Source organism: Onychostruthus taczanowskii, unplaced genomic scaffold (assembly GCF_017590055.1).
Source record: "Onychostruthus taczanowskii isolate IOZ18803 unplaced genomic scaffold, ASM1759005v1 scaffold10, whole genome shotgun sequence".
Taxonomy (NCBI): domain Eukaryota; kingdom Metazoa; phylum Chordata; class Aves; order Passeriformes; family Passeridae; genus Onychostruthus; species Onychostruthus taczanowskii.
In genome coordinates, this window is record NW_024496526.1 from 17,429,008 (window position 1) to 17,444,204 (window position 15,197).

Consider the following 15,197-nt stretch of genomic DNA (forward strand, 5'->3'; position numbering starts at 1 on the left):
GCCTGGACTCACTTGGTAAATTCAAAGTAGAAGATGGCTGGATATGCTTGAGAGCTCTGATTTATTTATTCTGTAATAACCCAATAATTTTAATTGGAAACGTGGAGAAGTCTTGTTCTCCGTGTTCCCCGGTGTATGTCAGCATGTGGGCATTACTTTCCTTGGAAAATAGTATCTGCCCACACACTGCCTCCACAGCACAGCTGATAAGATAACACTGCACTGAATTTCCTTGGAGTGGGATAGCTGGAAGCAGGGAACTGTCTGCTAAATAGAAAACACTCGTGGGATTTAATCTTGGTTGTATCAGGCCTTCCTTCTCGTGGTGCCAAGGAACACTGCTCAGCACAGGAAGGTTGGCATTTCACAGTGTCCACATGTGCCCTGTGAATGTGTTACAGGATTTTGGCCCACAGTCACACTAATGATTTTTTTTTTTTTAACATCTAGAGGGTTTTAGTTATAAGTATAGTCAAGATTTTGTAAAACTAATGTTAACCTAATGCACTCACTCCCCATGGGTTTCTTACTCATTGATGTCCTTCATTAATAGTCCCAGAATTCCTCCCCTCATTAATTAGGCTTCCTGCCTGGAATGTGTCTGTGAAGGCAAGGCTTTTTCCTCTCCCTCCTGACCAATTTCAGATGTTTCTGTCTTTCTGGAATTTTCCTCTCTGCTCTGCATTCCACATTCCAGGTAAACTTGCCTGTTGCACCTTCCTTCTTCTCTATGGAAAGTCACTTTTTATTATTTAACTGCGTTTGTGGTGCTTTGGTCAAATGCTTCTTCAGCTGGAGATCTTCCATGGATCCAAGACCTTCCACAGATCTCCCGGACCTTTTGCCTCTACATTTCTCTGTAAAGGCATTGCTTTATGCTTCATGTTGGAGTTTCCAATCCTCAATTTGCCCATTTTAGCCATCTTTAAAGAGAAATCTCACCACAGCTACATGGCTCTTACCTCCTTCTCCCATCCATGGTGGAGTCCTAGGAATTCCTGCCTCATAAAATCGTGTTGTTTTAGAGGTGTTCCTGGTGTGCAGCAGCATGACTCCTGAGGCCTCAGGAAGGCCAGTATTTGGGTGTTAAGATGCTTCTTTCTGATGCAAAATACCTTATTTTGCATTTGTTTGGGTGGTTCTTTAGTTATTTAAATAAGCTGGAGCAAGCGTGGCAAAGGGCATGGAGAGAGAGCTTCCCAGGATAGCTGGTATCAGTGATTCAGTAAATAATTGGCATATGAAAAACTGTTCCAGCCTTTCTCAGCACTTGCTGTGCAATCTAAAACACTTCAGTCCAGAGGTGCTATGGGGAAACTTAGTTGGAAGTCTTTGTTTGTTTCTCTTGCTTGTTTTTAACAGTTTTTATGAAATCACATCAAAAAAAATTTCATACTTTGAAGAAAATGTCTATGAAGTTTCTGAATTCTGATACTGTATATTAAACCTCTGATTTCCTCTGTCTCTAAATCAACAGCTTTTTCATTTTAAAAAGTAATCATTTGTCTGAGGTGATTTACCTTTCCCAAACCTGTGTTGACTTCCCCTATTAGATTGTACCTCTGCCACCGTATGCCTAAGCTGTCTATAAATATCAGCTAAAATGGGTCTAATATACATGCTAGCTATGAAATTCTCAGCCTCTCTCCCAGCCTTGCCAGATATTGCCAGCTTCCCTTCAGTAATCACTTCAGACTTCCTAAAAATGCAATATTCAGCTTGAATAGGTAAATCCCACCCAAGCAGGTCTTTGCCTGCCTTAGGATTTGAGTCCACTGAATAATTCCCCCCTCAAGTCCATAACTGCCAGCTGAATCTGCATCTCCTGCCCTCCTTCCCTGTGCCCCCTGTATCTCAGCAGCAGGGGCACAGCCTGAAGAGCCCTGACCTCACTGCACATGTTTGTAAAGGGAGTTGCAGCACCTTAAATGAAAGTCAGCATCAGTCCTTGAAGCAAAAATGATGGAAAAAAGGGGCAGGTCAGTGTTTTCCTACATAAAAGCTGTTTACTTTGAAGTGTTTATAAAAGCCTTTTGTTTTCTGAAATACAAGCAGAGCTTTTTAATAAGCCATGAGGAGGTAGTGGATTTATACCTGTGGATATCTTTCTTACATTACACCAGAAAAATCTGATACATGAATTAAAATCTATGCAAAGCACTACAGTTTTTCATCCTTGTACTGAATCATTCTGTTGTAGCACTGGCAGAAGTAATGAAAAATGCCTGAGTAGCAGCATCCACTGAGTGTCCCTTTTGCCTTTTTTCCTCAAAGCACAGTTCCCCATTCAGGAAGAGAGCTGGAAGCACTCAGAGCACGTTCCTTGGTCCAAATCCCTCGAGAGTCTGTGGGTGTTCCTTCCTGCTGAAGTGGCAGGTGGTGACAAACTCAGGCTTAGTGTCACTGCAAGGATATTCCTTAAATGTCTTCATTTCTCTTCTTTGTTCTCCTTTTCCTCTCAGTCACCACCCCTCACCCCTCCTGCTCCACCTTTACTGTGGAGGCAGATTGGAGGAATCACTGTGATTTTATGGCATAAAAACATCCACGTGCCTTCTTTCTCCAAACTTCTAGGACATCTGTGTAAAGCCATGTCTTGGCCACGTGTGAAATCCATTATTTGTCGATTTATTAACCCCTTTACCTGGGAGCAGGTGCTGTGTGCCAGTCCTTGCCTGGGCACTGGGGGTGCAGGGACAGCCCCCAGGTGCCACCCCCTGTTCTGGTCTGAGCCAGGCCCTTCCTCTCTTCCAGCCCTGACAACATGGGGCTGCTGGACCCGGCCACCAGCGACGGCAGAGTGATCTTCTTCCTGCCCTGGGAGAAGATGACGATCGCCGGGACCACGGACAGCCCCACGGATGTCACCTCCCACCCCATCCCCACGGAGGAGGACATCAACTTCATCCTGAGCGAAGTGCGCAACTACCTGGGCCCAGACGTGGAAGGTAACTCCAGGAGCCCCTCCTGGAAGGGCTGGGGGTGGCATTCCAGCCTGGGGAGGCCAGGCATTCCAGCCTGGGGGAGAACGTGCTGCTGCCTGAAGCTGTGCCTCTTGAGATCTGTCTGTCTGAAACCAGTGGGCTGAGGTGTCAGCATGAGCTGTGCAGTGCTCCAGAGCATCCAGCCCACCAGCAGCCAGCACCACTGCCATTGTCACCACTAAGACGTCTCCCCAGGTGCCACATGCACTTGGTTTTTGACTCCACCGCTGCCCTAGGCAGCCGTCTGCCCTCCAGAGTGAGGGTTTGGTTTGTTTGGTTTGTTCTGCGAGAGCATTTGCACTGCTGCGTTTCTGCTGCAGCATTAAAATAAGTCTGAAAAGTACTCAGGCAGGAACATTGCAACAGATTTAGGTATAGGAAGACCTGCTGTCTGGAGATGGGAAATGCTCAATTCCCGTTTCCTGAAGTGGAGAATTGATGTCTGGATGTTGTATGAAGTTCTGGAAGTGTCCGGGGAAGCTCCTGTTGGCCGTCCGGAGCAGCAGTTGGTGTTGGAAGTGCAGGAGACCAGGGAGGGAGATGGGAATGTGAATAGGACAGAGATTAGATATTGGGGAGAAATTCTCCCCTGGGGAAAATGTGAGGCCCTGGCACGGGGTGCCCAGAGCAGCTGTGGCTGCCCCTGGATCCCTGGCAGTGCCCGAGGCCAGGCTGGACAGAGCTTGGAGCAGCCTGGGACAGTGGGAAGTGTCCCTGCCCTGGCAGGGTGGGATGGGATGAGCTCTAAGGTCTGTCCCAAGCCCGGCTGTTCCCTGATTTCCCACATATTTTCCAGCAGCACATTCGGAAGTGCTCAGCCCCTCTGGCTCAGCCCAGCTGGGCCTGTGCTGGTTTTCCCATGCAATTACTGTTTATAGATGGCTGGAGCTGAAATAACAACGGCACTGCCCATATCACCCCTCGACAGCCCTGCCTCTGCTGCCAGAGCCAGTGCCAGGGTTATCAACTTCCACAGGCTTGGACACCTTCCAGCTGCTTAATTACAGCGTCACGCGTGCTGCTTTCTGTAGTTTCATTAGTTTATAAACCTAATACAGGGTCTTGTGTCTGTGATTAACACTTCATTTTGGCAGGTTGAACACGCTGGCAGAACACATTGATTTCGGAAATCTATTCCGTGTTCTTTGGGGGATGTTTTTTACACCCTTTTAGTGATTTTTCAATTATCGGTCATTTGAAAGTTGTATTAAAAGCATGTTCCAAAGACTTTGGTATAAAGCAAATTGGCAACTGCACTTAGGGTGAAGGCTGTGGATAAAGATGGCTTGTCAAGAGGAAACCTTGGAGTAATAGCCTTCAAGCTAGAGGAAAAGCTTGGAAGATGTGAAAGGAAATGTTACACTCATGTAACAAACTTTATTTTGGTTTATAAAACGTAATGTAAGGATTGTTCAGATTCATTGGGAAGAATTGTCATGGAAAGGGGGGGTCAGGCTGGAGCTGCCCAGGCAGGTTTGGAGTCCCTATCCCTGGAGCTGTCCAGGGAACACCTGGATGTGGCACTCAGTGCTCTGGGCTGGTGACAGGGTGGGCATTGGTACCAGCTGGACTCGATGGCCTGGGAGGGCTTTTCTAACATCAGTGGTTCTGGGATTCCATAGCCCAGCTTCTCCCGTGGCTCAGGGGGCTCTCCCCAGCTCTGGGGGTTGCTCAGGGCCAGGCAGGGCGCGGAGCAGCCCTTGGCAGTGCCCAGTGGGAGCTGGGCAGCCCTGGGCTCGGGCTGGCCGTGCCTCAGAGTGGCTCTGCACAGTGAGAAGAGGAGATGTGCTGGCAGCCTGGAGCGGCATCCGGCCCCTGGTGACCAACCCCGACTCCAAGGACACCCAGTCCCTGTCCCGGAACCACGTGGTGACCATCAGCGACAGCGGCCTCATCACCATTGCAGGTACTGGGGGTTCCTTCATCTGCAGCTCTGCTGGGCTTCCCCAGGGTGTTTCATGCAAAAATCTTGTTCCACGGGAATTCTTCTGCTCCTGTAACCAAACTGCTCTGTCAGTGGCAGCGGGACTGGCTTGGAGCAAGCCTGGCAGCAGTCGTGTGGTATTGGAAAACATAGATGTGTCTGTAGGGTGTAAGAGCTTGTATTCCTGCTGCTTTCCCCAAATAACGAGGTGGGCACTGTTCCCCCAGGTGGGAAGTGGACGACCTACCGTGCCATGGCACGGGACGCCATCGACGCGGCCGTGCGCAAGCACAACCTGCAGGCAGGCTCCTGCAGGACCATGGGGCTGCAGCTGGAGGGGGCCCAGGACTGGAGCCCCACGCTCTACATCAGACTGGTCCAGGACTACGGGCTGGAAAGTGAGGTGAGTCCTGGCTTCCTGCCTTGGAGGGGTTTGGTCGTCCCCTAAATCAGGCACCAACATAACTTGGGCAAAGGTCTGGTGAGCCAAGAGCTGGGGCAGAGGTAGTTCTAACAGAAATAAAGTTAGTAACTGTTCATCATCTTCCCCTCTTTCCTTCCTCCTAATCTTGACTGTTTCCTGCTAAAAACTCTCTGACTTGCTGGGGTCTGTGGTCCCTGGAGCCCCCCAGGCTGTGCAGCAGCATGATCGCCGTGTGGCAGGAGAGCTGGGCTGCCAGGCCTGGTGGCACAGACACGGCGGGGCAGTGCTGGTCCAGCCTCCCACAGCACAGAGCTTCCTCCCACGCTGTCACACTCCAACACCCTTGGCAGCCTGTTTGTTATTGGGGATGAGGGAATGGCAAGGAAAATGTGTCTTTCATGTGCTTTCAAAGCATGCTGGATTTGTTTTCCTCTCCACAGGTGGCTCAGCACCTGGCTTCCACCTATGGGGACAAGGCTTTTGAGGTGGCCAAAATAGCCCAGGTGACAGGGAAGAGGTGGCCTATTGTTGGGAAACGTCTGGTGTCTGAATTTCCTTACATTGAAGCTGAGGTATGTGGGCAAACCGTGTCACCTTCTGTGATTCTGTCCTTGGGATGAGCAGGCCAGTGGCTCTGAAACATCTCCTTGAGCCCTTTCTTTTGGGGAGGCCGAGATATTTTCTGTGCCCGTACCTGGCGCACACTTTATGTTCCAATATATATACATATTAATATATTTACGCCCCTATTTTGTACTTCATGTACAAACGCTGGATCCCGGGTGGGTTCTGTAAAATGTCCCAGGGGAAAGGGGGCTCTGCAGCCGTGCTGTGGGGTGCCAGCCCTGACTGGATCCCAGGTGGGTTCTGTAAAACGTCCCAGGGGAAGGGGGCTCTGCAGCCGTGCTGTGGGGTGCCAGCCCTGCTGTCCCCTGTCCCCAGGTGGTGTACGGGGTGAAGGAGTACGCCCGCACCGCCGTGGACATCATCTCGCGGCGCACCCGCCTGGCCTTCCTCAACGTGCAGGCTGCCGACGAGGCCCTGCCCCGCATCGTGGACATCATGGCCAAGGAGCTCAACTGGTCTGAGCAGAAGAAGAAGGTACAAAGGGCCCTTTTCAGCTCCAGCTGCTTTGTTTTGCTTGAGGAGTTTCCGTGCTAAGGGTCCCGGTTGGTTGAATGGAGAACTACAAGTGATGTTTTATTCCCGGCAGAATGAGTCACTTGGTGCATTTCATTCTAAAGGCTTTATCAAATGCCTGTGAAATGGGTTGGGGTTGGCCAGGGGGTGGCAGGGAAGGGGAAGATCTGCATCCTGTTGCTCCCCAGCCTTAGAAATGAAAGCAGGCTTGGCATTGCTGTCCTATTCCTGACAGTTATTTTGCTTTACTGACACTTTTCAACAGATCTGCCTCAGCAAAGGAAGCTCCTGTAACCATAAAGAACCTGCCTCGTGTTGAGCTCCCTGATTTTTTTCTGATTTTGGACAGCTGAGTGAATCATCACACTAAGATATCGAGTGGGAGAGAAATGACAAGTTGTAGGCTTAGCCTAAAAAGGCCATTTCTTCCTGAAAGGGGCAGACAGAGCGTGTGTGACTGAAGGTGTGGATGCTCCTGAAGGCATTTACAGAAATTAGAAGTCTTTACTAGCATGGCTACCTTTTTGCAACAGTAAAAAGTGCCTAAGTGTAACTTTTTGATACTTCCCAGCTGCCGTCTCCCTTGTTTTGGGACCTTAGAAAAGTACTGGTTAAGTGGAAGACCTAATAGTAAAATATAAAAACTAAATACTTGTGTAAGAACTTGCTATTGCTCAGACACTCAGGTTTTGTGTTTTCATTGTAGGAAGAGCTTGAAACAGCGAAAACATTCCTGTACTATGAAATGGGCTACAAGGTGAAAACAGATCAATTAACAGACAGCTCTGAGATCAGCCTGGTGCCTTCAGACATCGAGAGGTGAGTGGGGCAGGAGGGCTGCCCGTGCTGCTGTGCCCTGCAGCCCTGCAGCCCTGCAGCCCTGCAGCGCGGGCCCTCCCTCGCAGGTACAAGAAGCGGTTCCGCATGTTCGACAAGGACAAGAAGGGCTTCATAACCATCCTGGACGTGCAGCGCGTGCTGCAGGTGAGCTGCCCTGCTCCCACCTGCCTCTGGCAGCAGCCCGAGTCCGTGGGTGAGGCCCAGGCTGCTGAGCCCCCTCCTCCTGTGCTCGTTCGTGCAGAGCATCAGCGTGCAGATGGACGAGAACACCCTCCACGAGATCCTCAACGAGGTGGACCTCAACAAAAACGGGCAGGTGGAGCTCAACGAGTTCCTGCAGGTACGTGCTGCGTCTGCTCCCAGGAAAGGCTGGTTTTTGGACAGCAAAGACACAGCTGGGGAGCTTTTCCCCTTGCTTAGGGCTGGGTTGGAGACCAGGCGAGTGTTCCTGTGGTGGTGGTACAAGGGGCACACAGAGCCATCCTCAAGCAGCTTGGAAATTCAGGGGTCTTTTTTTCCCAGTCAGACTCAAAGAACAGGTCCAATTTACAAAGTATGCCCCAGTCCAGACATGAATTTGGCATTTTAAGCCCAGAAATGCTGTTTAAATGTATTTAAAATGATACAGGTGTCCATTGGAAGGTGGCACAAGTGTGCACACTGATATTATCCACTGCTATTAGGGGTTGTTATAAAAATGAGTAAACTAAGAAACTGAATAATAAACAACTAAATAACCAAATATTTATAATGATAACTAGTAATGTAACTATAATAATAATTAACTAAATAATAAACGGAATATTATAAAGAATGAGCTTGTAGTTAGAGCCCATCCCAGGTCCTATAACCCATTTTAATTCCTGGATTGACTAAATTGCCCCAGTCTCTCTGAAAAAAATGACCTGCATCTGCTTTTTGGGAGGCTTTCAAGCAAACCCAAGGGTGCTCCCTTTGCATATGCAGTTTGTCAGCTGGGTTGGTGTAGGGGGACTCTTTTTTGGGGTGGTATTTCAGAGCCTGCTGTGTCTCCCCTGCCCAGTGGCAATGATGAATGCCAAACAGGAGAGAAATTAATGCTGGGGATTTTGGTCAATGTCAGCCCTTTCTTCACTGTGTCAAGTTAAACAAACAAGATCAAGGCAAAGGAAATGGTAATTGTCTCTCTGGAGATGAGCTGGGGATAAGAGCACCATTGTTGAATCTAAATGCAGAAAATTTTCACAGGTTGTGTCCAGCATTAGCAAAAAGGAGTATTTATTTGCCTAAAATGCAGGAATTGAGCTGAGGGGCTGCACTGAATTTGGGGGAAGGGGAAAAACCAAACCAAACAAGCCAGGGGGGAAGGAGAAGCAGTGGCTTTGGGAGTTTATGCTGATGTGTTCAAATGGGAGAGAACAGCCCAGGTGGGTTCTGGCTGCTGGAAGGGAACACCCTGGTACCTCCACTGGAAGCCTTTCACTGGGGCAGCCCAGCCCTTTCTGCAGGGCTGAGCTAGCTGCAGTTTGCTCAGGTTGGGTACCTTGGTTGGGGAGCTGAAACAACCAACAGTTGTTGTTCTGTGGGGTTTGGGGGCCTTCTGGGGTGTCTTTGCTAGGCTGACCAGTCTCACCAGGGGTGGCCAGCCCTACATCATCTCATAGAAGGCAAAGGCCAGGCAGTGCTTAGGAGTGTTTCAGGGTTGTTTGTGCAAACCTGTGTCGCTCTGTGGCTCCTGCACATCTCCCAGAGCAGCCTGGGTGTGGAGCAGCAGTGATGGGGATGCCTTGAGAAGGGAGCAGAGGCTGGGCAGAGTTCCAGAATAAAGCAGGGATTGATTCAAGGATCTCCTCCATGGATGCACCTTGGGCAGCACAAGAGCCCAGCCAGGGCTGCCCCCAGGATGAACCCAAATGGTCCCAAAATGCACGAGCGCTCCCGGGGTCTCTCCCTGGGATCAGCTCTGCTCCATGTGCACATTGCAGTTCAGTGGCCAATTCCAGCTCAGCCCCTGCACTCCCATCCTGCTTGTTTTTCTCTCTGCAGCCCACGGGGTTTGTGCTCCTGGGCTGAGATTTGGATCATTTGTCCTTGGTGCCCAGCTGGAGCAGGAATTGTTTTGTGTCCCTGCTCTGTGCACAGAGCTCAGCAAGCCTTAATGTGAAGCTCAGAACTGCACACTGAAGCAGCACAGAGTGAAAAACAGAAAAGCTGAACCTGAGGCATCAATGGCACTGCAGGGCTGAGCCCTCTCCTGTGCCTTGCACTGCTCCAGGGAAGCACTCAGTGCTGAGCACGAAGGTGCCACTGAAATGAACTGGGGTTGCCATGGAAGGAGCAAAATACATTAAATGTTTGTTTAATTTTTTAATGGATCTGTTAAGTCAGTGCCCAATACTTGAGTGTTTGCTTTCTGAAAACTTTCAAGTAATTGCGTTTCAGCGCAGAACTTGTGCAAGCCCTGGGCAAATATTTGTGGAGGTTTGTGTTGGAAAATAGAGCAGGTTGTGCCTGGGGGCTGCTGGCCTGCAGCTGGGAGCAGAGCACGGTGCTGAGGGGCCTCAGAGGGCTGGCAGAGAGTGGCCTGGCAGCCCCAGTGCTCGGTGCCCACGGGGTGACAGGGCAGACAGGGCTGCCCGGGGCAGCGTTCCTGCAGAGCCAGCTGCTGCCAGCGGTGCTCCAGGGGGGACAGGGAGCCTTGGAACTGCTGCTGGCATGTAAAGGCAACTGCCCCATGTTCAGTCAGGAGGGATCATGGAATGCCACAGTGGTTTCAGTGGGAAGGGACCTTAAAGCGATCCCATTCCCCCAAAGCCCATCGGCCCAGGCTCTGGTGGCCCAGGAGGGTGACTGGGCAGGAGGCAGTGCCTCTGCTGCTGGGAGATCCCTGTCTGTGCACAGCCCTGGCCTCCTCCCCGTGCCTCTGGAATTGGGAAGGAGGCCAGGGACAAGGCCACGCCACATTTGCACAGGTCCAGCTGCAGGTGTAATGAGCAGCTTTTCCTAAGGGAGGAAGGAATCTGAGGGATTCCTGCAGTCTGTGGGAGTAAGAAATTGCATTTGGCAAGTGCCAATTGCTTCCCCAGCGCTCTCTGCAGAGCTGGCTGCAGGTAATTTCAGCTCTAATGCTGGCTTTATCCATAGGATAAAAAAGAATTAACTAAAATCTTAGCACTAGTGTGCTTGCACTGGCAGAGAGCAGGGTCCAGCTGCCAGGACTTAAAGGCAAATTAGTTTTAAAAGTCTATAAAGAAATTCGGATTTGAAAGAATTGTGGGAGTCAAGTGCAGTGTCTCTCCAGAGAAAGGCATGTGGGTGGAAAGGGCAGGTCTGGGATCAGTGACGGATCAGGAATCATGAAATCCCTGCATGATGTGGGTTGGGAGGGACCCTACAGCTCATCTTCAAGCCAGGGCCAGGGACACGTTCCACTAGATCAGCTTGTTCCAGCCTGGCCTGGGGCACTTCCAGGGATCCAGGGGCAGCCACAGCTTCTCTGGGCGCCCTGATGCCCATCCTCATCGGGAGCAATTTCTTCCTAAACGCTAAGAAATCCTGAATTTTCCGTGAGTTGCATCAATATTACAAATAACCAAAGAAAGCCTGTGCAGCTGCTGGGTTTTCCCACACTGAAATGTCGTGGAGGAGCCCCAGCGGTGCTGGGTGCTGTTTGGTGCCTGCCCTCCTGCAGCTGCCCAGAGCAGCTCTGGCGTTCCTGGGCCGTGAGCGAGCCGGGGCCAGGCCGGGCCCAGCTGGGTTTGTGCTTTGGGGCGCTTTGGGAGTGCGGCTGGCCGTGGCTGTGGCTCTGGCAGCCCCGAGTGACGCCGTGCCCGTGTCCCCAGCTGATGAGCGCCATCCAGAAGGGCCGCGTGTCGGGCAGCAGGCTGGCCGTGCTGATGAAGAGCGCCGAGGAGAACCTGCGGCGCCGCCAGGCCATCCCCGTGGACCGCAGCGGCGGCGGGCTCTGAGCCTGGGGGCAGCTCCCCCTAAGGACTGCGTGTGTGTGTCCCGGCCTTCGTGGCTCCCTTTCTGCTCGGGCCTGGCCGGCCTGTGCGGCCCGAGCCCGGGGGGCAGGCTGCAGGGCTCTGGGGGCACGCTCAGCACGGCCTGCCCCGGCCGCTCACGGCTGCATCGCCTTCTGCTTCGGAGCACAGTGCTCACAGTGAGTCCTGCCCTGGCCATTAACGTCTGCATCTCCTTCAGAGCATGCCATGCTCACAGTGAGTCCTGCCCCGGCCATTCATGTTTGTATCACCTTCAGAGCATGCCATGCTCAGAGTGAGTCCTGCCCTGGCCATTCACATCTGCATCGCCTTCTCCTTCAGAGCATGCCATGCTCAGAGTCCTGCCCCGGCCATTCATGTTTGTATCCCCTTCAGAGCATGCCATGCCACAGTGAGTCCTGCCCCAGCCATTCATGTTTGTATCACCTTCAGAGCATGCCATGCCACAGTGAGTCCTGCCCCGGCCATTCATGTTGGCATCTACTTCACCTTCAGAGCATGCCATGGTCAGAGTCCTGCCCCGGCCATTAATGTTTGTGTCACCTTCAGAGCATGCCATGCTCACAGTCCTGCCCCAGCCATTCATGTTTGTGTCACCTTCTGAGCATGCCATGCTCAGAGTCCTGCCCCAGCCATTCATGTTTGTATCACCTTCAGAGCATGCCATGCTCACAGTGAGTCCTGCCCTGGCCATTAATGTTTGTATCACCTTCAGAGCATGCCATGCTCAGAGTGAGTCCTTCCCTGGCCATTCACGTTTGCATCTCCTTCACCTTCAGAGCATGCCATGCTCACAGTGAGTCCTGCCCCAGCCATTAACGTTTGTATCTCCTTCAGAGCATGCCATGCTCAGAGTGAGTCCTTCCCTGGCCATTCATGTTGGCATCTCCTTCAGAGCATGCCATGCTCAGAGTGAGTCCAGGCCCGGCCATTAATGTTTGTATCACCTTCAGAGCATGCCATGCTCGGAGTGAGTCCTGCCCCAGCCATTCATGTTGGCATCTCCTTCAGAGCATGCCATGCTCACAGTCCTGCCCCAGCCATTCATGTTTGCATCTCCTGAGCATGCCATGCTCAGAGTGAGTCCTGCCCCAGCCATTCACGTTTGCATCTCCGTCACCTTCAGAGCATACCATGCTCAGAGTGAGTCCTGCCCCAGCCATTCACATTTGCATCACCTTCACCTTCGGAGCATGCCATGCTCAGAGTCCTGCCCCAGCCATTCATGAATGTATACCCTTCAGAGCATACCATGCTCAGAGTGAGTCCTGCCCTGGCCATTCCCGTTTGCATCTCCGTCACCTTCAGAGCATCCCATGCTCAGAGTGAGTCCTGCCCTGGCCATTCCCGTTTGCATCTCCGTCACCTTCAGAGCATCCCATGCTCAGAGTGAGTCCTGCCCTGGCCATTAATGTTTGTATCACCTTCAGAGCATACCATGCTCAATGTGAGTCCTACCCTGGCCATTAACATTTGCATCTCCTTCACCTTCGGAGCATGCCATGCTCAGAGTCCTGCCCCAGCCATTAACGTTTGTATCTCCGTCTGAGCAGAGTGCTCAGAGTAAATCCTGCCCTGGCCATTAACGTTTGTATCCCCTTGGAAGCACACCGTGCTCAGAGTGAGTCCTGCCCCAGCCATTCATGTTTGTATCACCTTCAGAGCATGCCATGCTCAGAGTGAGTCCTGCCCCAGCCATTCATGTTTGTATCACCTTTGGAAAACGCTGAGCTCAGAGCGAGTTAAACGCGCTGAGTTCTGCAAACACAAAATCTCTGAGCTGCTTCTGCCTCTTCACCAAGGAGCAGGAGAGGGAAAGCTGTGCCCTGGAGTGGAGATGCCATTCCAAAGGAGGAAACCCAGCACTTCTGGCAGTGGGGGTGGTGGGGAGCTGTCCTGAGGCTGCTGTTGGTGGTAGGTTTGTCCTGTTACTCCAGTGGTGCCAGCACCTGGCCACTCAGAAATTGCAGCTGGAAAACAAGACACCTGGATTAATCACCCGAGGTAATAATGTGGCTGAAAGCTGGGCACAGCTTCCCTTCTCCCCTGTTAACACAAATAAACTGCCTCTAATAAATGGCATTGTCTGCAGGTGGTGCTTTGTGCAGTGAAATAAAGGCAGAAGGTGTTTTATGCTAAAAAGAGCTTCAAGTCTGGGGCAAACCCTGATGCTGGCTAGGATGGGGCAGGGTTTGGTAGCACAACATTCTTAAATGTTAATTTAAAAATGCTCAAACACAGTGAAAAAAACAAAGTGTGTGTCTTGCATCCTACTAACTTTTCCAGAAAAAAAAAGGCTGTTTTTCAGCAGGCTAAATGAACAACCAAAGCATGGAGCCCTCACTGGAGCTGTTTCCAGCACTGCTGTACCTGCCTGTTGTCCTCCTGCTGCTGGGTTGGGCTCAGATCAGCTGGGAGATTGCTGCCTGATGTAGAACAAGGCAGGGAAACCTGGCTTTCTGCTGGATTTGGCATCTGCTCTATTCCCTGAGTACAGCAATTTCCACCTCAAACCAAGCTTCACTTCCCAGGGGTCAGAATTTCTGCTGAAGTAAAATTCGATGTATTTAACTGGTATCACCACGTCCACTGATGGAAAATAACATCCATCAGGGATGCCCAACAGGGCAGGAGTGAACAGCAAGGATTCCTTGGGTGTTTTAACAGGGAAAATGGCTCCAGACACAAATGGAGATGCTGTGGAGTGGTGGGATGTAGCACAGTGAGTGCACATGCTGTCTTTGGCTGCAGAAAACAACATTAAAAACTTAAAAAAAAAAAACTTAAAAAAGCCCTTAAAAAAACACCATTAAACATTGGGGTGTTGAAAAACAAATACAAAATAGATACAAAAGAAAACTCGCCTAAATGAGTTCCTGAAACGGTTCAGGTGGTTTTTGCACGTTCAGTTTGTTTTTGGATGCAGATGTTGTTCAGGTTCTGGCTTTGTGCTTCGAGCAGGGGCTGAGGAAGGGGGAGCTGGCACATGTGACACCACGAGGACGTTCCAGTGAGCAGAGGGGTTTGTTCCTGTGCTCCTGTAGGCTTTTCCTTTTGAGCTGTGTTCCAGAATGTTCAGGTGAAGGATGGAATGTTTGTGTTCCAAACTCACAGTGACAGATCTCACACATCCTGCAGAATGGAGGGAAATGAATGTGTGACACACAGTCATTTTGGCTCAGTGGTGAGGGAAGGGGTTCAGGATTCTGCTGCTAACAAAAGTGCAAGGGGAAATAAAACAAAGTAAAAGTCGTGACATCTTCTCCAGGTCACGTGAAGAAAAAAATATTTCCAATGTCGAACAGGTTTTTTGTAAAGAAAAAACATTTTCACTATTGAACAGCTTTTGTACAGTCTAAAGAGCAATTCCCCACTCCTCTCTAACTGGCATTGTTAAAATAATAACCTGGATTTACCTGGAAAGCAGGATTTCTGTGTTGTAGCCAAAGTATGCTCTTTGTTCTCTTGTTTTGCTAATCTTGCATCTGGAGTGTGGCTGTGGGTTCTCCTGGCTGCTGGACGTGGGTTTGCTTTGTGTCACCTCCTGCTCCCTGCACGGCACAGCCAGGCCTGCAGTGACAGGGACAGCTGACGTGCTCCCCTGCAGTCCATGGAAAACCCTCAGGTGTGACGTGTCCCCTGGTGTGTGCAGAGAGCTGGCTCTGCTCTGTGGGCTTTCTGTGTGCCTGTACTGTGGGAACAGCTCTGTGATGCCACTGCCCTGCTGGGATGGAGAAGCAGCAACGGGACTGTGTGTGTGGAGATTTCTGGTTTTTCTGTGGGATTTGGTGATGTAGATAACCTGCCCCTGTGGGGAGGGGGGTCCATGCAGTGTCTGGGTGTGTACAAATACAGACACACTGTGGTTTCCACGCGGCACTTGGGTCTGTTGTCAGGTTCCT

The 15,197-nt window shown here is 51.0% G+C and overlaps 1 protein-coding gene across 2 annotated transcripts in view; it reads left to right on the plus strand.

The window, feature by feature from the left end:
• The window catches only part of GPD2 (glycerol-3-phosphate dehydrogenase 2), a 46,933-nt gene extending 34,639 nt beyond the window's left edge, over nt 1-12,294 (plus strand). For both annotated transcript variants that reach the window (XM_041408660.1, XM_041408669.1), the window contains 9 exons: nt 2,755-2,948; nt 4,756-4,890; nt 5,136-5,311; nt 5,773-5,904; nt 6,275-6,433; nt 7,179-7,291; nt 7,378-7,456; nt 7,554-7,652; nt 11,134-12,294. In XM_041408660.1, the coding sequence (XP_041264594.1) occupies nt 2,755-2,948; nt 4,756-4,890; nt 5,136-5,311; nt 5,773-5,904; nt 6,275-6,433; nt 7,179-7,291; nt 7,378-7,456; nt 7,554-7,652; nt 11,134-11,259 (1,213 nt within the window). In that variant the 3' untranslated portion in view covers nt 11,260-12,294. The remainder of the gene's footprint in view (nt 1-2,754; nt 2,949-4,755; nt 4,891-5,135; nt 5,312-5,772; nt 5,905-6,274; nt 6,434-7,178; nt 7,292-7,377; nt 7,457-7,553; nt 7,653-11,133) is intronic.
• The last annotated feature ends 2,903 nt before the right edge of the window (nt 12,295-15,197 follow it).